Source organism: Corvus cornix, chromosome 1 (genome assembly GCF_000738735.6).
Source record: "Corvus cornix cornix isolate S_Up_H32 chromosome 1, ASM73873v5, whole genome shotgun sequence".
NCBI classification, from domain to species: domain Eukaryota; kingdom Metazoa; phylum Chordata; class Aves; order Passeriformes; family Corvidae; genus Corvus; species Corvus cornix.
In genome coordinates, this window is record NC_046332.1 from 84,511,655 (window position 1) to 84,536,996 (window position 25,342).

The following is a 25,342-nucleotide window of genomic DNA, read 5'->3' on the forward strand; positions in this document are numbered from 1 at the left end:
TGCAAGAAACATTCTGATGCCAAGCAAAAATGTAAAGGGGAAAGTCATCCAAGAAGCAAGGGAGAAAAAGATTTGTGTTCTCAACCTTTCAACTATTTTCGGAGATAAAACTCAGTGTTTGATTAGTTTGATTTTGGAATGGAAAGAACAATCTTAACTAGATAAAGTTCAACCTTTCTCTGAATTCAATGCAAAAAGCCCTAGACATGGAAGGAAGCCAGAGGGATACAGAAAGGAACAGTGCCATGCATGAGCAGCTCTACATGCTTTCTGGAACCGACCCTCCACAGGACAAGGAAAAGATAAAAACTGTGGAAAATAAGGCAGCAAAGAAGGGGCAGCTGTCAAGCTGTATCCCACATAATTCTTACTGGACAATGTGGATTACCAATGTTAGCACAAACAATGTCCTTCTGCCAGTCTTCATCCCCCTTCACCCTGCTCATCTTTTCCTCTAACTCCCTTGTGAGCTTTTCTTTTCTCTGGTCCAGCCAAATCTATACCAGTTTTTTCCTCTAATATAATACTGCTGGTATGAGATGTAATATATTTACTTTTAATAACTTGGTACTGACAATAGCCTCGCTGGAAATTAAATTATGCTGGCTCAGCGCTTTCACTGGACAATTCATTTATCTTCATCTTGAAGACCACGCTGGCAATAACCTTTCTACGTTGAAACACGCTTTGTTTCCACCAGGAAGGGACGCAGGACTACAGTGCTGTGCTTCCCTAGTCTAAACACAGTGGGAGAGAACAGAAGATTCTTTATTTATCTCCAGAATCTGAGATCACTGAACTTCTATAATGTTAAGCAGCCAACTGTGGTGAGAGAAGGTAGAAAGGGTTAAAACATTGAGAATAACCAAAATTAGGTTATTTAAACAAATGAGTAATTTTACCACGTCTCAGTGATTACTGCATGCCTAGTGCTCTATATCATCACACTGTGTAGGGAAACCTTTCAAGTAATATGCATAAGATATGGGTTTATTTTTAATTTATTCAACTCCCCATACTCAAATAAAAAACAGCTTTTAATCCATAGCAGCATGTGACTGAGGAAAAAAAATCTTTTTACACTCACAATGTAGATACTGTAACAGTGTGCAGACAGAGTGAGATATGGACTGAAATGTTTTCCAAATTGGCACTTGTGTGGTTTAAGAACATGTCTGAAGGCTGCTACACTGAAGATTTAAACATACCAACAGAGAAAAGCTGACTGCACTTAGACAGCTTGATTTTGAGAGACCATCTCCTCTGAGTTGACATTTTGTGCACATGATCCACGTCTGATCACCAATACCTGAGAGAAGGCTGTGGAATGGTTTCTGGACTGGCTGGAACCTGAACTCCTTTCTCCCATTCTTGTTTCCACGTGTCCGCAAAGACGTAATACTCATCAGGGTTGACATGGTGAGAATCTGGTAGTTTCATGGCACTAATGAGATCCTTGCGGAACACCTGTAGGAAACATAGAGTGAAAAGATGGCTCTGAGAAAGAGCGTTGCGCTAAAGAATGTGGCAGGTATTTTTCTTAATCTACACTGAAACAATGCATATACATTGAGGACTTTTTTTAGAGATTACCAACACAAGTCAATTTGAAACTACCTAGATTATTGATTTTTAGTGTATTAGGTACAGTACGGTAAGAAGTTTACACTGATTCAAAACCATGGTGCTGCCCAAAGGCTAATCAGAAGGAAAGGAGGCCTGCATCTGATTCAAGACTCCTCACCCTATTTTCAGTCAGTTTATTGCCACTCTGTAGGCTTTACCCTAACTTAGACACAAGGCAGCATATCCTTTTCTTTCACTCAGTTCACCTACTTTAAACTGTCATATTCATCAGGGGCTACAAACAGTTGCCATGGCAAAACTGATGGATAGGCACTTGCTTATTTATTAAAACCACTTGAAGTTTTATTGGTTGGGATCTCTGAGATCAAAGACGAACAGCTGCCTTTGCTGGAACACAAGACCTGTGTTGCTCTGTGCCTAAGCAGGGATGGACAAAATTCAGCCTCAGCATCCTTCAGGAAACCTATACAATGAAACACCACCCTCATACAAAGCAAACTATCAGCAACAAATCTCCAGCCATAACACTTGGCTCAAGGGAGTTAAGTTTTTACAAGCATGTAAACATGATTATCAGCCATCTCAAAGCTTACTGAATGTCAGTATCTGTCAACTACAGGTGTGTACAATTTAAATACATGGCCTATGTATCCCCTGTGGGTTTTTTCCTCTACTGCTACACTGCACCAGATTAATATTCAGTAAAGCAAAACAGTGACTGTGACTTGGTTTTAGGGAGACACTGCAACTAATTAACTGTATTATTGTAATGAGAAATCAAATCCTCAAAGGGCAATAAAATGAAATGGAAAATGTCCCTGCAATAAGTTGTGACAGGTTTTACTCTCTTCTTACTAATTCCGTTTTATAACCAGAAGAGTAATAAACTATCTCAGAGGCCAATATCTTCGTGTACCCTTTTCAATTTGACAGTACCAGACTGGTTATGCCTACTGCAAAAACTCTCAGCTGTTCTTGGAAATCATCAAGTAAACATTATTTTAAAAGGCTCTGTGCTAAAACAGGTATTGAAATAGCTGCTGGTGACCTGGAACATCAGCGTTACTTCATTATGTTCTACAATTGCATCTCATATGGGTGGCCAGGAGAGCAAGCTGACCAAGGGAACTCAAACTCACAGACTCAAGGCTCTTGTATGTGCTATTAATGTGTTATCTGCCTTGGTTCAGAACAGACTGTTCACTGCTGCCTTCTATATAAAACTCCTCAGGTACCTAACAGGCCTGTATTAAAATCTGAATGTCAAGAGTGAAAGCATTGAGACTGAAAGCATCCATTTTTTCAAGCACTATATGTACACACCAAAAATAAAATGTAAAATTTTTTATGCCACTTAAAAGGCATTTTTAGTTTTCTGTGTTACAGGTACAGAACCAGAATTATGAGAAGCACTAATAGGGCACAATTCCAAAGAACACCAGAAGGAAGAAGTCTGATACAGGAAAAGTGTAATGACTGGTTTAATTACCAGAAAATATTTCTCAAATCTTATCTCAGGTAAGTGCTTTACAAACTACCTTTTCAGACACTGCCAGAATATAAAAGTGAAGTACTTCATATCAAACCCACTATTTTCTTAAACACTAGATGAAAAAGGCTATTAAAGGCATCAGTATTCTAACTACATTGCTTAGCAGCAAATCTTCTGATCATCCATTATGTATGTGAACTGTATCTATTTTTAGAGCACAAAATCCCTGGAGCATGAACTTCTGGGTTTCTTTTGACTGTTGTAAGTACTGACCACATCATCACTACGCCACAATATTAAGTTCTCTGCTTCAGATTTCTACAACTGACAGTACAGGTACCACTGAAGGTCAAAGATTTAACCAATAAAAAGGTAACCGTTGAAACCTTAAGGGACTCTAAAACTCACCTAAGACTTCCTAAGAATTGCCTGTTCATACTCGTGATTAACAGTGCAATTGAGGATTTCCTGCAGACACTTGGAATCACTACAATCTTTAGCTCTCGTCATTCTTCATTTCCTCACACGCGGCAAAGCAGGGTCTTCCAACAGTAAAATACTCTCAGACGGCAACGTATGAGAATATTCAGTCTGTATTTCCTTTGTTTTGGAAGTAAACCAAAATACCCAGGGGACCCAAGGAGAGTTTTCTAACAAATCAAGTAAATTCTACTTCAGCAGTCAGCCTCAAGGCTATGAACTAAGCCATCTACACAAGAGCAGCACACACGCCCTCAGGATTTAGACAACCAGCTTCTCCTCATGGCTGTTTCTTTTCCAACATTTATTTGAAAAACAATACTGCTCCTTTACTAACTGTGTCCACAGAACGACAGCTAGTCTTCTCCACAGTACACACTCTCCACTCCTGGCAAGGACCACCTTCATTTTCAGTTAGCCCATGAAGTGCAGTGGTCATCTTTCAACCACCCCAAAGTAGTTCTACTTCTTACCTTATGTAAAGTACAACCCCATAACTTTATTTTAACATCACCTGTAATACCATACATATTGAAAATACCTGAAAAACAAGCATGCCACAGCTAGGCTAACAAGGTATTCCCATCCAGAAACATCCCTCCTCACAACCAGACTCAGCTGGTGTCTTTAGCACACGACAGAGAAAGGCCTTGCAGAGCTCAGCTATAGCCGAGTGCAGCTCACAGAGCCGGCTGTGTACACACAGAAGTGGGAAACTCCCCACCACTCAGAGCATTCCACAGTAGTTACTTGGTGACAGTGGGATTTTTTAAAAATAATTTTTAGCAAGAGAGAGCATGAAAGTACAAATGAGTTTTAGCCTTACGATGCAAGACTGCTTGACCTGAACTTAAAATTTCATTTTACTGCCAGGAATTTTTAGCTTCAACCAAAAACAGTGTAGCACTTTGAGTGAACGACATCAATGAAATGTGTCTGCTTATGTCATCATTGTCTCATAATCTAATCTTTACTATTTCAGTGAGAAATAGTAATTAGTCTATTACATACTTCATGCTTTAGGACTGGGGCTTAAATCTAGAACAGAAGACCTTGTTCTTTAGTCATGTTGTGGCTTTAAGTCCAGGTGGAAATGAAACACAGCTCAGCCGCTCGCTCAACCCCTCCCCTGTCCTCCCCCCCAAATCCAGTGGAATGGGTAGGAGAATCAAAGTAAAACTTGTATGTTGAGATAAGAACAGTTTAATAATCAAAAATAAAGTAAAATACAATCATAATGGTAAATAATAGTAACACATGATAATAAAAAGGAAAAACCCAAACAAGTGATGCACAATGCAGTTGCTCACCACCCACTGACCAATGCCAGACCCTGCTTCCCAAATCCAGACCAGCTCCCCTTCCGGGTAACTCCCCCAGTTCATGTAACAAGTCCATGGTGTGGATTACCCCTTTGGCCAGTTTGGGTCACCTTCCCCAGTTATGCTCCCTCCCAGTCTTTTAGGTTTTGTGGTTCGTTTGTTTTTTTTTCATTGCATACCTCCTCGCTGACAGAGCATGAGACATATAAAAAACCAAGTCCTTGACCTAGGATTAACATGAATTACCAAATAACCAAAACATCAGTGTGTCATCAACACCATATTAATTCCAAATCCAAAACACAGCCCTGCAACAGCTATTGAGAAGAAATTAGCTCTACCCTAGCTGAAACCAGGACAGGTCAATATTAGTGTTTTGCTCTGCAGTAAGTTTGCCTGGATTTGCTGAGGAAATGAGAACCTCCCAGCCAGCTCTGCAGACTGCCATCTATAAAGCCTTTAAAAGCTAAATTCTACAAAAATTCTTGAGAAATATGGATGCTCTGCTCTCCCAAAGCACTAACACACCACGAAACAATGGTATCAAAGATATGGTTCATATGTTTTATTTGTTTTGCAGACTTCTGAGTCCTATTTGGAACTTACGTTAGAAGAATATGTCTGAGGAAAATTAACTTAGAATTTATTTTAAAATGCTTCACCAAAAGCCATCTATGATTTGAACCCAAACTCCTTCTGGAAGCACTCTATGGAAATGCAATATATAATCTTCCTCACAGGACCCTGCTGTGCTTACTATGAATAAATCAAGGCTCTGAAACAAAGAATATGATTTTGCATGAAGTATCCTTATCCATTAAAGACATCAGGAACAATACAAGTAATGCTATAGAGAATTACAGTAAATACTAGCATTGAAAACACAGAATGGTCTTGACGATAAAATGGCCTTCTACAAACCCCACCTTTGATGAACAATTCAAACATCAGATCTGCATAGACTTTCCGGCACCTTCTGTTCATCACCACTGCAAACTTAAAACCACATTAAGAAAAAAATGAGTGAAATACCTTTTCCAATATCCCTCTGCAAGCTACTACCAAAGCTGACTGATGCTACTGCTCATTCACCATGCCTTGCCCAAATGCATGTGTGAGGAAAAATAAATGGATTGTGTCATCTCTTAAAAATGTAAAGAGAACCGATACTACTTCTTGTGACACTCTCTGCGCTTTCAGGTACTTTGATCAACCGCTTACAAACGCCTAACATGAATAAGTCACTTGTCACAGGCATCTAGGCCAGGACTGGGAAACACAGCTCCAAGGCTTAAGTAAATTTTGGGTTAACTGCTCTTGTTACAATCAAAGCCCACTTTATGTTGGATAGCATGTAATTGCTTCAGTCCTAAGGCTTCCCCTGCATCCAGCAGGAGCCAGCAACAGGCAGTTCAGCTCACGCCTGTCACTTAGGAAGTCAGAAGACTCCCTGCTCAGAAACACAGTTACAATTTTTTAAAAAGCAGGAGGGAACTACTATGTCCTGTCTTCCCTGCAGAAGTATATTAAATCTTTTACAGCAAACAGCATGGAATAAAGGCCAGCAGCCTCTCTAAGCAGAGAACAGCTACCATTTTCCTGGATTTTTGGTGTCCTTCCCAATCCATCTTGAATGCCAAGTTTGAAATTCCATCATCAAACACTTGAGTTTCCATAAATTACACGAGAGTTTTTCCATCATGTTGATGGTCAAATAATCTTTCTTTATTGTCCTTTGAAAGGATCTAGTAACTTTCATTCCCATAAGCATCCCCAAACATTAAGGATTACTCTACCATTGCAGCTCTCAAGTACAGGCCCTGAGCAAAGGCAATTACAAAGCAGCAGGTTTACCCCTAAAAATCACATCATAAATAATAAAATTTAAATTCTAATATGACCTATTACAAGTATAATATAGCCATACAGTATCTCTGTAGTTTATCTTTGTATGGATATTTGACAGTATGTGCAAAAGACTGCCCATTTACAGGGGACGAAGCTCCAAGAACAGAATTTGGTGAGCTCATCCTGGAAAAGTAGAATTTTTCTTGTTGACACATTACAACCTGGGCATGAAGTTTCTGAACTAAGCTACCTTATAGAGAAGTGTAGAAACTTAAAGCAGGTTTGCTTTGGGTTTTGGTTGGTTGAGGGATTTTTGGCAGCAAAGTAAATAAAAGGCAACATAAATTTCAAATGGAAATGAAACTACAGTTCCAGGCACATATACCAACTGGACTGAAAAACTTAAAATGTTAAAAATGCTGTGATAGACAGGAATATGTGTAGAATTAAATGTGTAGTTCTCAAACATCCACACAATTTGGACAAGCAAGGCAATAAATCCTAATGTTAAAACCTCTACTCCCTAAAACTATTTTAACGAATTATCCAGGACTCAAGCAAATGAAATATTGTACTTTTCTTTTAAGTAGCCATGAATCTTCCTAGCCTCCTTTTACAAGCATGTATAGGAAAAGCCAGGAAATTGGATACTAAATCAACCCTACCTAACATCATGTCTCTGACAGTATCTCATGAGCCAGAAAAATGTGCAAGAACATGTCGAGTTTCCTTCTGGTTGCTAATCAGACATAAGCTTTGGATTTTGGGATTAATCCTAACAATCAATTTTTAAAGTGGTATTAATTTATACAAATACTTTAAAAAATCTGTACTTGCTATCATCTGTCCAATTCCTTTTTTAATCTTGTTTAATTCTCAGTCTCAACAACTTCCTGTAGCAGATGAGCTTCACAACCTAATTTCATGAAAAGGATATCCTTTTAATTGCTACAGATTTTCTAACTTTTGGCCTCATTTTTCAATGCCCCCGGCTGCCTTTCCTCTCCAGTTCTTCCAACACAAGGACTGGCAGGACTGAAGCACTCTAGCTCTGCTGTTTCCAAACCATTCATACTTTACTGTTATGCCTGCTCATTCACTTCAAAGGTAAAATAGCTCAGCCTTTTCACAAGCAAGATCTTCCACACCTTTCTGCATTTGGGTCACCTCTTCCTAAAGAGTTCAAATAGCCTGAGAGAGTATCTCAAAGGAAAAGAAGATCATAAAAGTAACTGATGAGTTTGCACCTCCAACCTTACATATTTCTTTAAAATCAACTAACCCAAGCAGGCTAAACAGTAGCTCATGGATAATGCATGTTTGCTAGAGGTCTTGAGAAGCCTGTACACATGTCCTGGATAATTCAGAATTTTCTAAGGTAAGCATGCACATAAAACTGACAGTCTCTTATTACACATGGTACACACACAGCAATATGGTTTAACCACATTGCCCATTCATTCACAAAACAAAATCAAGCACTTTCAAACAGCAAAGAGAGTCCATTTTCTGCCAAGAGTCTAGTCTTACAGGGTGCTTCTCAGGATCAAGACCTACGATTTATGTGGCAGTTAAATGCCACTAAACAGTTTCATGTACCCAAGTAATGAATGCAGACCATTTACTTTTGGAAGACAAGCCGCATTTTACATAATAATACAGCTGTCACAATCAGCAATGAGGGATTAAAAACTACTCTTGCTGTGAAATTCAAAACCCTATTTGCAAAGAGAGGTAAAATACTGCCATGCTATATGGGAAGGGTTTTAAAAAAAAAAAGCACAATGCTAACTTAACTTCTTTGCAGTTTCAAGAGGGAGACAGGATTGAAAAAAAATATACATAAGCTTGAGTGTCATGAAGATCTCTTAGGCTACTTTGTGACCCCACTAGCATAAGGGAAAAGAAATGGTCAGTCATTCAGGAAGGTCAAGCTAATGGATTTTCACTGCAAAAATTATTCCCACTACTCTGCTATCATTTTCTGCTGCAGCTTTCATGGAGACAGGAAACTGCCAAGTACAGGCTTCATGCTGAGCCAGACATCCAAATGCCTCCTACCCTGCTGCTCCCACACAGCCTACTGCTGAGGCCTGAGAGTCTCTCCTATCTATGTTTAAATCCACTAAGGGGCAAGACCACAAACGGTATGTGGCCAACATCATCATAGAAGTCTCCAAACCAGCCATGACTCTGTATTACTGGTGTGCCTCTAGCCTTAACAGAGCTAATTTATTCAAAGTAAATGCTAAAGCTAATTGAATAACAGAATTTTTAAGTCACCATTTCAGTAGTTTGTGATAGATTGTAATCCAGAAGGGGAGCAGTGAGAGACACAGCCTTGCTTTTGACATTACATACAGAAGCACCACGGTCTGAGGAAGCATCATTACAGGCTTCCCTTGTTTTCACTTTCTTCTCCAAGAGGAAACTGGAGTAAGTTGAAACCAGGTCCAACTCAGTAACATCCCTTCTGGATTGATACAGGCTCTGGAGCTAGGCTTTGACATTTGCACTGTAACACGACATCTCTTGGCCTGGCAGTAACACCAGATGACCTCACTCCACTGAGGCCATTCCCAAATCCACCTGGATTTTAAAGGATCGGGAAGGCAATTCAAGGCAGAGCAGTCCTCAGATGCAGCCACTCATCACTTTTTACAGCCAACCTCAGAGGACACTGGCACATACACTCACTACTTGCTTGTTGGAGTACCAAACCCAAGCTTTTATTTGGAGAGAACCCAGGTACTCAGGTTGGGCTGGTAATGGTAGAGGAAGGGGAAGAAAGTCTAAGTATTCACATGCAATTTATTTGAAGAAGCAAGGCTTACTGGCATGAAAGAAAAATGAACCATGAACAAAAATATTCCCAAACAGCTATTTATAGCTTTGACCTTCTAGATTTTCTGCATCACTAACTCAAGAAACAGCCTGCTGCCTGGCAAGTAGAGGTGAATGAAAGAAGAGCAATGCCAACTTGTTACAGAGAGGCCTTGCTAAAGAGATGCTGTCAGCCTGACAATTTAAATTTCTATCTAATAGATATTAGACAACTATTACTACAAAAAGCTTGTTACAACATGAGTTTTGGAAGGGTGTATAGTGGGGTCCCTTTTCAGTATTTGCTTTGCACCCTTGTCACCACTTGATGCATAAATAATCAATTTCAATGCTCTGCTGACAAAAGCATTTCATATAATACACTTGCCAGCATATGCTTTTCAAGGGGTTGGAGGGAGCACTTGATTTTAGCAGAAGAAAAGGAAAAATGTAAGAATAGCCAGAAGTCTTATGTACAAGAGGTAGAGCTTACTACTGTCACCTTCCCTTCCATTCCCTTTCCAGGAGAACTTAATTTGTTTCAGAGATCTTTTAAATATTGTACTCAGGACACTCTTTCCAAAGAGTATATATTCTAAAGTTTGCAATTTCTTTCCTTTTTTTTTTTTCCTTCTTTTTCCCCCCCTGGGAGGGGGATCTTAAATCAAATACGACAAAGAGATTCTAGTATTATTAGAAGGATTACATTATGAAATAGACTTTTTAAATTTCAAGTGTATATTCCAGATTTTGTTCTTCCAAGTTTTATGTTTTCAAGCATTAAAGGAATCAAGATTTTGCCTTGGAACTGGTGGAAAGCAGCAAAGATGATCTCAAAAGGAGGAACTGAAAACACTGCTCGTTTTAATTCCTAGAGGTTACGTAAACAACACTTGTACGCTACATACCTGGACCACATCTTCATAATTATTGTTTTAATGTACATATGCACATAGAGACAGAATGCAGCAAACTCAAAGAAGGCTGTAATAGGGCAATCCCTAAGGCGAAGACATACAACAAGGAAACTGGATGGCCGGGCAGAAAGAAGGGATTGGGAAGGGACTAGCACTGAGGTGTATGTGAAACACCAACAAGCCTGGCAATGTATGTGCTTCAGCTCCCATTAGCACAGCTTGACTGGTAACAAAGCTACTGCCTAGGCACACATGAGCAACACTTACAAGACCTCAGTAGCCACAAGCTGTCTTAAGATTAAAATTCTTACAGAACCATAATCCTCATAACATTTTAAAGGCAAAAAGCTTAGTGGGCTTTTCTTAACTTTCTTGGTGGCTGCAAATAAAACACTATGTAGCTAGTTCTAGACAATTTTATTTTTTAGAACTTTTTTAGCATTTTATTTTAGAAATAAGTGAGTTTTCTTGAATTGACTTGCAGTAAGAATTAAGCTCCCAAAGAAATGACACATTCTGCATCATTTACCTTGTTCTTACCAAAACAAACCCATCTAGTTAGCAGCATTTAGAAAAGAAGCATGAAGTATGTTTGCTGAATAGCTTAAGCTATAGGAGCACAATCCACACATTTCACACAACCTTGCACAGCAGTAAGTAACCACTCAGGTAAAAAGCTGCTGGTAAAGTACACAACTTCTGGGACATAACTTTAAATTCTATAGAAATAAAGTGGGTTTTGTCAGTCTTTTTTCAGCAGTGATACCAAAATTCTGAAGGACTCATTCAGAGGCAATGTGATAACAAGTAAGGGGAATTAGCTACAAGAAATATTTCTCCTATTTGCAGTTAGTATCTGACTTCAGCCCTCAAGAAAGCAAGCATAAAATCTGAAGAAGGCAGCCAACAAATATTCCACTAAGACGGGCTACCAGTGGAGTGGTTGACAGGATGGCTTTGGGCACTGAATTGTGCATGAATGCCAATTTATTAAATGGGTCAATACAGGTCCAGTGACAGTGGTGATAGGTGTTGAGGTTCTAACAGGTGGAGACAGCAGAGTAAAAAAAAAAAAGCTTTGCTGACAGTAAAAAGCCAAGAGTAACAAAGTAGCAGAGCAAACACTGCATATACATATCCTACCCACTTAATTGTCCCACTGTTTAATCCTAAAGCAGAAAGACAGTAGCCTTCCCAAACATATATGAACCACTTTTCTGTGCTATACTCTCGAATCCTAAGACCATACCAGCTTTTGCCAATTTCAAAATGATACTAAAATTTCAGGGAAAGGACAAACTACATGTTACTGTCTGCAAATGCCGTAAATCATTTTGGTACATCAAACACCAGAGTTCCTGTAATACTCACAGTGAAGAAAATGTGGATTCACAGAGAATTTAACAGGTGGCAAAAGGACTCACCAGCAACCGATTCATAGCTCCCTACTTCAAGGCTCAGAAACATGAAAACTGCATGACAGAAAACTACTAGTGACCAACCCAGTTCTTACCTCAGCAGGCTTCTTTTGTTCATTTGCTGGTGTTTTTGACTTGCTCCTGTATTTAGAACAAGAAGAAAAGGAAGTGGAAGGACCTGTTAAAAAAAAAAAAAAAAAAAGAAATTAAAAAGGATCATTATAGCTCAGTTAAATTCATTTAATTTTTCCAGTAAAACACAAGTCGCTCCAATCTCTTGAATTACAATTTTTGACAAGATGTGGGCAAAAAAAACCTGTTAGGCAGTCTGTAGGCTTAATTTCAGCTCCTCCTGTTCCACTTGTTCTTTATAAAACCACAGCACACCAAGCTTATGGGTACATTCTGCTCTGCCCAACGCAAGCATGAGTAAACAGAAACAAGCAGACAGACTGCTTTCCTTCATTTAGTTCCCTTCTAACAAAGTGGAAGGAAGAGTAAAACAGAGTTTGAAAATGCTCAACCTCCCCCCTCCCCCAAAGAACAAAGCAATGATACTAAAATGTGCTGATGAGAGATGCAAAAAACCCATAGGGTGATATCTTGGAAGTTTCTGGCAAAATGTTATTTCAGCAGAGGATACATCAATGACTTGCAATGAATTATTATTATGTATAGAGCTATTAGGTAGGCATAGGTTTATAAGAAACAAACAATACCCTGCCATACAGGGTTGTTCTGTTTTGGGCTTTTTGCAGATAAAATGGGAAGATATTCAGGAAGACATCTGCCAAGGAACAGTTAAAATGTAACTTTACTAAATTATTTAACAGACTGAAGTGGAGTAGATCAAGAACCAGTATGAGATAACATAACAATCAATATACTGATTATAATTCTAACACATCAATGCTCAAATAACTTGCCACCCCCAACTATTATAACATTGAAGCTCTGCACAACATGAGACAACAGGATGCTTTTTAAAAGAGTAATCACAAGAATAGAACCCTGGGCAGTAAAATTTCTCTTGATTTACAAATTTTTTCTTGCCAGCTATGAATGAGAAAGATATGAGTTTCTCTGGAAATTTAAAGTATACTCAAAATTCCCCTTATAAGATCCTTTGCCTTATTTTCCTCTGGTAACATGGTTCAGAACACTGAAGGCCACAAATGCAAAAAGCAATCAATCAAGAAACATTTTTCTTCTAAATTTTAAGAGGTGAAACAGTTTCCCCTCAAACCACACAAGGAAACCACAAGCGGGTGATAGACCAAAGGAAAACTAGCAGGTATTACTTACTCTCATTGTCTGAACTGTCACTGGTGCTTAGATGCCTGTGGCGTTTCATCCTGACGCATCCTAAAGAGAAAAAAAAAAGTTTATGGCAACCATTCTACCAGAAAATCACCAGCTGCTGGCTGATGCCAAGTTCTTCACACTAAAGGCAAAGCTCCTCTGAAGAGGTCTCAAGCATAGAAATAATCCCAGTTCAGTCACTATGTTTTATTTCTGCAGGCAACTATTATATCACAGTATTATTTGTGAAACTGAGCACCCCCAAAACCAGCATGCCTCTGCTGGGCAGAGCTTGCTTTTAATTTTGCAGAAATAAGTGCAACCCGCCAGCTGATTCCCGGCAGGGCATGAGCGGTGCACTGCTCGACTCAATGTCCCATCTGTTCAGCTGGAGGAAGAGTTGCCATGGTGGCAGTAGCTAGCTGAGAGACGGGTGGAGGCCAGGAAATAAGGTGGATGCACAGCAAGGCAAGGATTTAGAATGATAACACACCTTAAAAAACCCTAAACAAACAAACAAACAAAACAAAGCACAAAGAAACCCTAAGGCATCGATACAAAGCAAGAGGTAGATTTTAAATAGCGACAATCATAGAAAGTAGTGACTGATCACCATTTATTTCACAAGAAATGTGGTTTCCAGAAGTTTGAGAATTGATCAAGAGTATACTTCAGTGGCACTGCACCACTTGCATTAAAAAAAGGTATTGAGCTTTTTGAAATTCATTTTTGACCATGTAATGCTACAGAGAGAAGGGAAAAACAAATTTCTGCACCTCTACTTAAAAGAAAAATCAAAACAGTTATCAGATACATACTCTAAACAAGTGCCAAGAAAAATCCATATACATTCTTATTAGTCCTGCCACTCTATAATATTCAATGTTACGTTTGTTAAATAAGGTTCAATAACCGTTTACAATTAATAGCAGTAAATAAAAATCACCCCTATGTTTGTAATGGAATGAATGAGAAAATCAATAGAGAAAAGAAGTAAAAAGTAATTCTGCAGGAATAGACAAGAACTCTCTTCAGGTTTTTTTGTTTGTTTTTAAGCAGAAGATCTGCACAAGTAAGCTACAGATATCTGAACCTGAAATGTCTGCAGTACTCTAAGTGCCAGCTTGCCTATACCTGAAATACAAGCAGCTTCATTGCTTAAACATAACCACACGCCATTAAAAAAGCAACACAGCTAAATATCCCATTTGATAAGCACTCCACATTAGTTACTGTACAATGGGTCTTGAGATTATCCAAATACCACGGGATAAACAAGATTTCCAGATAAAAGAAGCCTGCCCAAAGGCTTTGAAGAGATTGAAATTGAATTGTTTGCAGCACAAGTGTTTAATTTAGCGGAAAATTTCAGCAGTCTTTGTATTTAAGGGAGTGAGTTTACTGAATCTAAATGCAGTGATCACTCGAAGTTTAAATCAATCCTTTCAACCTGTTACAAAAAAAAGACATTGTCCACACTCCTGAAAGCTGACAAAGGAAGCAATGCTTCCCATTTTCAAGAAAGCAGATACAGAACTTCTGAGTCAGGTATTTAACCTGGCAGGGGAGGGGGAAGACAGAAAGACACAGGACAAAGGTAATTTGCATCATCCCTTAAGCAGGGTATAAAATTCCATTACACAACAAATAATTCCACATTAATTCACCTTCTCACAGCTCAGGCAACATAGGGGAGACAAGGCAGCCATGCTGTATGTGCAGACCAGTGTACAAGAAAAGACCAACATCAAAAATTAGAATACCCAAACCACCACAGGGCTTTGCTTCCAGCAAGCAATGTAAGGTCGCTTGTACAGATGAAGAAACTTCCATTAAGCTCTTGGACAAAAGCTGTTCAACAGGTAGAAAGCACTGGGGTCAGAAGGACTTGTCTTTTTACATGTTTTGGCGATACCAGACTTGAGGTTTGCTGCAGGGTAATGAAGGCAGGTCTAGAAGACTATTTTCATATTGCCAACTTGCAAAGTTTAAAGGCATGGATTTTAATCAAGAGCAAATAAAATTGTACTGCCTGTTTAAGAGCTTGCACTCCAGGCCAAACCCAGCCCCGTGGAGCATGCAACTCTCCCTAAAAAAAGCAGGTTCTGCTCATGACAACTTATCTGCTGGCAGGCTTCACTTCCAAACAACATGTGCTTAAAGGCCATCAGGTATCTTATGAGACATTGGGAGACAACAAAAAGAAGCACCTAGGTGAGCCAAGCAGTACTGCCCACTTCCATGTCTTAGCAAGAAATAAAAGTGCTTGCTGCTTGCTTTGGTTTTATGTTCAGGTGAATTTTTGAGCAATTGTTAAAAGGTGACAAAAGCTTATGGCAGGCAATTCCCATCTCTTAGAGTCTATATAAACATGCAGCAATAAAACCTTTTCATTCTGTACTAAGGACAGCTATCTGCAGAGCACAACATGAGCAATCAAAGTAGGGTCAAACATGAGGTTGAGAGAGCCAGCTACAGGACAGAACACCCAGAAAGCCTGGACTTCCGCCTGGGCAACTGGGAAAGAAGAGCAGAGATGTCTACGCTTCAAAGACAGCTTACACAGAAATAGCAAGTGTAACAAAAACTTCAGAACAGAAAGCACACCTCTGCCAACAACTCCATGAGAGTGGAAAAACAAACAAACAAACAAAAACTAAACAAAAGTAACAAGCTGCTATTTGAGAACTGGATTTGTAGCAGCTTAGGCAAGAGATTTACACCTCCATGATAGCAGAGAGAAAAAGTAGTCACTGAGGGCAAAAAGCCCTGAATAGTTAATAGTACTGGATTTCAGCAATATTTACCACATCAACAGTGAATAAAAATCCACAGTCACAAAAAATTACAGGTGTACTGTGTTTGGTAAGACAGGTTATTTAAGTGACTAACAGGCTACAAGTTCACTCTATGTCCCCATGTGAGGCAGGAGGACCCAGACCCTCAGCACCAATCAGCAGAGACTACCTCTACAGGGGATTTCACTCTTCTTTTTAACGGAGAACCCCTTTGCTGTACCTTGTGTACACTGGGACTGACACACAACTTCCAGCTCATTTCCACCCTAAAGCATGAGGGCTCATCAGAAAGGCTCACTGATAATGATGCTTCCATTCCCTAGACATTAGGGAGGGATCCCAAAGTAACATCCTTTCAGTGGGAAAGCTCCTACATCACACCTCACCTGCCTTTGAAGAATCAGAAGCTGCTCAGTTCAGAAAAACAGGAGACACACACATATCACCCCCCCACTGTGGAAATTGATGTCAAACTTTCCCAGCTTCAGTCCTAAATCCCCAAAGCAGACTGGCATCCTTCAGTTTGTCCAGGCATTTTGCAAATGTGCATGCTGAACTTCTTGTTTGAATAGACTTAAAGTTTTTTAAGATTTAAACTTTCTAGTAGTTCCAACGTACAAGCTAAGAAAACCAGGGAGAGTAAAGCAACTCAAGACTGAAATATTGGTGAAGAGCTAAAGAGATGTGGCTCCACCCCCCTCAAAATGCCTGGAGAAAATCCTTATTTCTCAGTCACTGGATCATGGTTCTCGTTACCTTAGAAAGTAAGCAGGGGTGCTTTGGCTATGGACTTGAAGAGTACACAGGCCATATAGGCAAACACAGATTACCTCAAAAATTATCATCTTTTTCTTTTCTTTTTTTTTTTTTCATCACAGAGGGACTAACAGCTTATCAATCACTTGTACGACAACATATACAAATTCTAAAGATGCCCACCTTCAGGGATCTTCTAAATAAAAACCAAAATACAGAAGCAACATTAAGAAATCATCATGTCACAAGACAAAAGATGTTCAACTCTCCAGGCAATTACTGCAATGAAACATTTGCTGGCATCATTTTTAATATGAATTACTACAGTTATTCCTAAACTTGAACTATATTCCACACCTGTTGCACTTCTGATTTGCCAAACCATGGCTGCACATTTATGCCCAATCTGCTTGAAACAGCTTAAGACCTGAACTGCAACTTTAAAAAAGAGAAATCAGCCTCATTCCCTGCTGTCACCTTAACGACTGAACACAGGTCAAGATGCCCTGAACACTTCTGTGTGTTTAAGCAGAAAACAACCCAAGGAAAACCTCAGCCACAGACAGCAACATTGCGCTTGCCAGCTTTCCCTGGCTTCCAGAAGGCTACTGTACATGTCGGGAAATTTTGTCCTGGAGACAGAACCAATGCTTGTATCCAACACATCACTGCACTTTCAAGGAAAGCCAAGAAAAAGCCACCCTGCACTCACCTGGCTGAAATTAAAACATGGATCTCAGGCTAAGAGGAATCAACACCTCAGCCAGCATGTGCAAGAATCTTAAGATGGTAACACTGGTATTTCCATAAATCTAAGGGATATGTAGGTAATGAATCATTTCTAAGTTTCATTTGATCCTTTTTGCTTATTCACAAGTATCTGCACTGATAAAGTGAACAAGAAGCAGCCATTTGCCTCTACCACCATTCTCTCCTGACCCTGAGGAAAATCAGTGTTGCACTGACTTAAGGCACTTCCCACTTTTGAAAAGCTAGTTACCATGGATTACTCAAAAAAATCACTCAAGCAGCACATGTAAGTAGCAGACAGGTAACAAAATTTCAGAGCCTTATCCAAAACAAAAACCCATTTCAAATACCTGCAGAAACAAGACAAACAAATATTTTTTCATTTTCAATTTGCATCAGAGTAAACAACTACATTTACCAAATAAACTATTACATTTAGCCTCTTTTTTTAATACATTCCTCTGGATAGTTCATTGGTAACAGCAGACACAAGGATGAGGTATCACAGAGTCTGAATTTGTACAGCAGATCAGGCAAGACATCAGTGACAAGCACACAAAATGAATCCTTAGAGCCAGCCAAGATTTCTGAACAAAACAGTATCTCCAAAGAGTAGCAGTTCTTCCTGGCTTCAGTTTGTTGCAGACAAAGGTTAAACATATCCATATGCTACTCAGTACCTGTTAGGACCTATAGAGATGGAAAAAACAGAACCAGAAAATTCAAGGAACTGCAAAGCAAATATATCCTAGACCTGCAATATTTTACTTCTTCACATCTTAAAATAGCCTGACAAAAATGGAATTGGCCACAACACTATGGAAATTTTCAAGTGGGACAAAAAGTAACCTACTTTATTTTATTAAAAAGAAAAACAGCATCTATGTATGAAAACCAAGTGACAAGCTACATGCAAATTTCAGATGAAAATTCTGTACTTACATTTTTACAATATGGCTTGTCTACAAAAAAAAAAGGCAGAGGCAGTAGGTAGCAATTTCCAAGTCTCCAAAATGTGGTTTATGTAACTGTTAAATTTAGATTAGGAAGCAAATTATCTTGAAAGGTCTCCAGGAAATGTAGTACAGTAAAACCATTTAAATAGGTCAGATTTCATAGTCAACTGCCAGGGAAATTACGAAATATGAATAGAGTTAATACAACCTTTCAAATAACTAGAGGAAGAGAGATCACTCGTGTTTGGGTTTTTTATTATTATTTTTTAATATCCTATCCAATCTCACAAAAAGGCTATATAAACTGGAAAAAATACTCACTTAGAACCTGCTTTAGCAGTATTTGCTACACTGAAAATGTTTGAGAAGTTAAACAATTCACAGAAGAGGATGTTCAGCAAACAAAGTAACAACATTAACAATTCTGTGATTGCTTTTTTATTTCACTCTAACTACAAAATTCTTTAAAATTCATAGTGTACTCCTAGTCTACTCAAGAAGCCCACAATAGAGTGACCATGTCTATCCCGGTCTCCCCTAACTCCCAAAATAAAATAATGTATTATTTTCTGAAGACTGTTCAGGGCCTACCAGAAAATAAAATTTTTCTTGCTACTATTTCATACTAAGTCTTGATTAACATAATGATCTGTAATTCAACAAAGGAGGAATGCACCAATTTTTAGAAGCAGCAATACCAGCAACAGACAATGCCTTTGTCATTAGGCAATAAATAATTGTAGCTAGCAAGGAAGTGCACATTACAGAAATCTGGCTAATAACATGGGTCTATATGAAATGCAGCAGCAACAAGACATAGTCTCAAGCTCTGTCTTCCTTGTATGTTACCTCTTAATAGAAAGCAATTTGGCAGCTGCCTCAAAGCTACTGTAGGTTTAAAAATGAGAAGAAAAAAATAAGTCCAAAATATCATATTCCAACATGACTTATCTCCTGAAATTGTTAAATTCTGGACTGAAGTCATCCAATAGATCATAAAACTAGGATGAAGAAACCCCAAATATAATCACCCACACACACATTCATTTGTGGATTATGGGCCAAAAGGGAACCCTGACATCATTTCATGTGCCCTTCTACCATGATGCTCCATCATTCAGTCTAGTGCAAAGTACTTAATGACCATCACTTTGCCTTCCAAGTATAAAAAGAGGGTAAGTGATGCTACTTCACATTTATAACATGCTTTGATGTCACTATAAAATACAGCACACCCCAAGCACCTTTCCTACCTCGAAAACAGAAGTACAGTTTTAATTTCTGGTACCACATCCATGCACTGACCCACTGCAAGGGTAGGGGAGCAGATTTACACCAGAGGCCTTCTAAATTGCCTCACACTAAGCAGCTTGTTAAAAATCAGCAATCCTCAGAAGAACAAGTCAACACGTGCAGTGCCACCATTACCTCTACAGAAACTCTCCAAGAGGCTACGAAGAAATTAAACTGCAATGTCTTCCCAGTGCTTTCCTGACACCCAGCAGTAACTGAGCAGCCTTATTTTCATCTTTGAGGCAAGCTACACGTTGGCCTGTACACAGAGGAGCCAAGTGGGTCAGGCTGACATGGAAATATTTCTGTCCATTAAACACGCAGTTTTAGCATTAGTATCCTGAAGACGATACTGATCTGGGCAGTCAATTAAAACAAAAATAAACAACATCAGACTGTCTTTAATTCAAGCAAATACACCACTGTGTATGAGGTTCTGAGCTACTCTCTGCTTCAGTCCTCATTATCAATTTTCTACTCCTGAACACAACACTAGTTTTATACCAGCTGTTTATCAACAGGACTATCATTTTCCTAAAACAGCAGCAGAGATTTGGACACACAAAATTATTTCCTTCAAAACACCATGTTGCACTTGAATGGAAGTCTGCTTTTAATACAAAATAAAAAAAGGAAGAAAAAAATCACTTCCTGCCCTAGAACCATAACCAGTCTGGTGCTGCCTGGCATTGCCATGCTTACACGCCTGAAGTGTGTTCTGCCCGGCTGCACCCTGGTGAACACTCCTCACACACACCTCCCAGCTCCTCTCACCCTCCCCTGGCATCACTCCCAGGCAGAGAAAAGGCTAAAATGAGGGTACATCCCTCAGGAAAGGGAGTCATGGCCCTCAGCAGTGTACTGTGCCTGCCCACCCCAGCCAGGTTCATCCTGCTGCTGTAGGTCCCCCCTCTGGGAGAGCAACAAAGTCCCCAGCATGAAGAAACGAGGAACAAGTTCCCAACAGCAAGTCACAGTGATATCGAACACACAAGCACCACCACCTGCTGAGGTGGCCAGCAGGACATTGTCAACAGAGGGAAGCCACAACAGCTCTCACTTCCTCAGGTCAGCAGCACACAAACTGTCTCTTGTCAGGCTGCTGGAAACAACACAGCAGCTAATTGATCCCTGAAGGAAGCACCCAAGAGGCAGGGCCAGTTCACATACGGCCCTCTAACCACACCTGCACTAAGTGCCATGGAAAGCAACAACCCCAGTTACTCCTGCTCAGGAAGCTCATTTGCTCAGAAGAGCCCTCAGCTTGGGAGATGCAGTTATTGATCATGTGCTGCCTGTCTTACAGGGCTTCCTTGGAAGAAAATTCATACCTGATTTAACACTAAGACATTCAAGAACCAAGGGACAAAAGAAGAAAAGAAAATCCCACAAGCCCACTTATTAAATGAAGCTAAGGACAACGTCTGCTTTGAAGAAAGACTGATACAGATGCACTGCTACTAAAAATGGACCAGTACAGGTCATCACACCCTGTGCTAAGCCAGGCAAACAAGGGGCTGACTGCCCAGGGGGTTCGACACCTAAAGACAGCCACGTGCCTTTTATCTGCAAGGAGACTGCAGTCACGGGCACGCCAAGCACTGGCAAGAAATAGGAGCAGCACACACTTCACTGATATGACTGAGCAGAAAAACCTCTGAGCGCGTAGCTGGGCTTTCTATTTTAAGAACTGGTATGATACACATTACCTTGGCTCTAAGTGTTTTTCAGTCTTCACTGTATCTACCCTCATGATAAGCTCATATTAAGCAAGCACTGAAAGCCCTGACGTTTCAGAGCTGCAGCGCAGAGCAGCCGTACATCACTCCGGGAGCCTCCAGCACCAGCAGGCAGCTGCATCCAGGTCTCTCAAGCGCATATTCTGCAACCTTGCCACTCACTGCCCTTCCTGCTGATGCACATGCGGAAACAAACAGAAGAAAAATCAGAAAAATCCCTGTGATGCACTAAGTCACTAAGTATTGTCCTGCTGTTGCACAGTGATGAAACTGCAGGGAGGGGGAAGATGAGGAGAAAAGAAAATCCCACAGAAGTGTCGCTACTTACGTGAAAATTAAGCAATAACCAGTATTAGACTAGTTCAAGTGAAGCCCACTTTGCCCCATGTGCCTGATGCTGCCAGCAGTTGCCCACTTGCATCTTTCTCTGTTCTTCAGCTGTACTAATGCATGCTTTCATGACAAAATACAGGTGCAGGAACTAGTACTGCAGCTAGGATCACAAGCAGGAAATATTATCAAAGAAGAAAGGATCTAGAAATGTATGCACTATTTGGGATTATGAAAAACAACTCTTCTATTAATAGCATAGGCAAAAGTCCTCATATGCTACAAAACACTTGCTTAAAATAGTAATTTAATTTTTTGGTACTCCCTAATAAATATATTAAAGTAGGTTTCACTGTTCTTGCTTTGTTCTTTCCAAATCTCAAATAAAAGAATCAACAGCAACCTGCATTAAATATTTTATCTGTTTTGACTCATTTTTTTCTTGCTTATAATGCTTTGAAGAGGCTAACCATTTCACTGCAAAATTTTTTATCACCAACAAAACTTGAGGGATTGTAAAAGGCAGAAAACATCAATATGCATTTTTATACTCTACTCAAAGAAAGTAAGAACACAAATATTTTCCTACAGAAAACATTAAGTTGATAATTTCTTTCCTTATCTGACAAGAAATGGTTGTCATTTACAAGTTGAAATAAACAATCTGGACACTGAAGTTTTTCTCAAGTAAAAAGAGTGCACTGGGGGGACCACTGGATAGGAGAAATTAAAGGGAATGTACTGTCACGGCCAGAACTCTAAAAAGTATTTGGAATATTTCAAATCTCTGGTTGAATTCTACTACATTTTCTAGCATTTCACACAACACGTATATATGCAATTGCACTATTATTTTGGTTCTCTGTATCAAAACACCCTGACACTGAGGCCAAACCGGAACACATCACAACAGGAGAAAACATTTACTATAAAGTTCCTTAAAATACTTTTTAGTTTAAAAAACCTTTTGAGGAGACAAAATATCTGTCTTAATAACTAATGAATTAAAATTAACTTTAATGTCTGGTCAATTAAACTAATATTATGTACTACAATCCGTAATATACAACGCATCAAAGGACACAGAGGGTCTTTTAGCCAAAGAGATTTAAAATAGATTTATAAAAATAAATGCCATTCCAGGTTTCTCTATATCATCAAACTGAGGTGGGGAAAAAAACATTATGAAAGAGATAGTGTGGTCAACTGACGTTTGTCCATTTTACGTACAAAGTAAAGTCAAAGAAAAGAATTTTTCTCTGTCATAACATGAGGTGCAGCAATACTAAATAAATAACAGACTTGTCCACTGGGGCTGACACTACCCTGAAAAGAGGAAAGGATGATTGTATTTTCCCAAGGTTTCAAAAATACCACATCTTGTTTGGGAAAGCAGTCAAGAGAAGCATCCTGAAAACCACATAAGGTTCAATTTCTCATCAAATGGCCGAGTTGAAGCCAAAGTACTTTTATATTTTTTAATGAGGGACACACTTATCAGGACTGACCATTAACATTCCTCTAAATTCCTCCTTCCTCTTCTGTCCTGTGGAAATAAACAGGATTTAAATAAGTAAGACTAGACCATCATCATTCTACAGTTCCTAATAGAAAGCATGTCCTTCTCAAACTGTGCTGAAGCTGAGCTGACAGAGGTGGCATTTTTGGCCCAGGAGGAAAGGTGTCAACCCACAGGGTGGGTCACAAAGAACACTGAGACATGAACAGGTGGACACAAAGTAGAGTGTTCTCACCCTTGTTTCCATTCCCTGAGGATAAGGAACTATCACAGCTGACCTTCCAAAGCTGCCAAGGTGTGAGGTAATGAGTCTGCTTCCAAAGCAAGTCTCTTGTCCACTCTGCACTCCTGTACTCAGAAGAATGGAAATGCCTACAAGCCATGGAAGTAGAGATGTGTTTCACGACATGTTTATTCATATGGTAAGAGCTACAAGATGCTGCAGCTGCTGCAATTTAATCCCATGCTGTCAAGAGGAGTAATAAAATATCTGCTGAGAAACAGAGAGAAAAAAGAGGTTCCAACTGAAAGTTCAACTATGAAACTAAACAAAACAAAACCACCTTTATAGCAGCATCACTCTTAAGACTCCATGATGCAATGCAAAACCTGCAGTTGATATGTTTTGTACATGCAACTCCACCTGGTCAGGGACTTTTTCATAGGCCTGTAAAGAAGCTGCCTTCTCTGCAGGCTCTTACCTCGCCCAGCTTCAGGACATGGGGCAGGCTGTAGCCATACCAGTTACCAGGGGCTCTGCAAAGGAGAGAAGGCACAACCAAGCCTGCGTTTGGAGTGGGGCAGAATAAAGCCACCCCAGACTCTGGCCCTCCACCTCCCCAGCTCTGCAACACCAGAAGTGACTGGCTGTTCACACAGAAGCTGCGATCTGCGAGCAGATCACAGATCAGGCATGTGCAGCTGCTCCCTCAGACATCCCTGCCAGTGAGGCAGAGTGCTGTTGCCTATCCCAATGCCAACTATGGTTTCCCGTTAGTACATACGCCGCCACAGCACCTGTGAGACACTTCTAGAAGGTCTGAAGAAGATGAAAACACACACACTAATTGAATGTCTTTAAAAATAGGGTACTTGGGCATTCCCAAATCACCTGTAGCAAACTACTGTAGGAGGAGAACAGCACAGAGAGCTGCAAGAGAGGCATCCTTCTGGGAAGGCCTAAGAGCAGCAGCAACAAGCACCGACACAAGCCTGTCTGGTTTCATTTGCTACACCCACTCAGCCACACAGAGAAAGCTTTATGGATGAACAACATTAGTGGATCCCTCTTTCAGGCTAAGTACAAGAAAGTACGTAGTGGGTTGGGTTTGTAACCAGGCAGAAACACCAATTTAGTGTAGTCGTTTGGTCCAAAATACTCATTACTGTTTATCTTCTGTGAGATAAGAATTAGGAGAAATGCAAAGCAGGCACCAAACTTGAAAGAATATAAAGAAGTTTATTAACAGACCTAAAAGAAAAGAAATTATACCACACCTTCAGAACTCTTCTCCTCCCCCCACTTTCCTCCCTTCTCCCACTGACAGTGTAAAAAGACAACCCTTGAGATGTTCAGTCTGTTTACCACTTCCATAAAAACCTTGTTTAGTCCATTTAGGGAGAGGAGTCTCTCTTGCCCAGGCTATGAACACATTATCACAACGAGACAGCCACCCACTTCCAAATAACTTTGTTCAGTCCATTCAGGAAGAGGAGTCTCTCTGCTCGCATGTGAGTCCCTTCCCCCGACTTGCAGCTTTTCCTGAAACTTCTTTCGAGGGTCCACTCTTGAAGTTTCTGGGGTACAATTTTAAGGTTGAGCCGTTCAGAAACAAAAGTTTTCTTCACCCATCGCTGGGAGCATTTCATCTCTAAGAACAGAGGCCCTTCTCCTTCCCTGGGAGCAAAGGGTCTTCTTCATCTTCATCTTTAGGACTATCTCTGGGAGTATCTCTAGGAACTGAGGTTTCTCCTTTCCCATTTGGAGCAAAAGTCCTCATTGCTTCCACCTC

The 25,342-nt window shown here is 39.8% G+C and overlaps 1 protein-coding gene across 7 annotated transcripts in view; it reads right to left on the minus strand.

The window, feature by feature from the left end:
* JADE3 (jade family PHD finger 3) overlaps positions 1–25,342 on the minus strand; it is a 66,157-nt gene that overhangs the window by 19,870 nt on the left and 20,945 nt on the right. For 5 of the 7 annotated variants that reach the window (XM_039570771.1, XM_039570437.1, XM_010394179.4 and 2 more), the window contains 3 exons: positions 13,193–13,252; positions 11,983–12,065; positions 1,310–1,467 (listed from right to left, as the gene is read on the minus strand). In XM_039570771.1, the coding sequence (XP_039426705.1) occupies positions 1,310–1,467; positions 11,983–12,065; positions 13,193–13,241 (290 nt within the window). In that variant the 5' untranslated portion in view covers positions 13,242–13,252. Of the gene's footprint in view, positions 1–554; positions 738–1,309; positions 1,468–11,982; positions 12,066–13,192; positions 13,253–21,451; positions 21,596–25,342 lie in introns of those variants that run through there. The other 2 variants (XM_019282831.3, XM_039570815.1) reach the window with 2 other exon arrangements.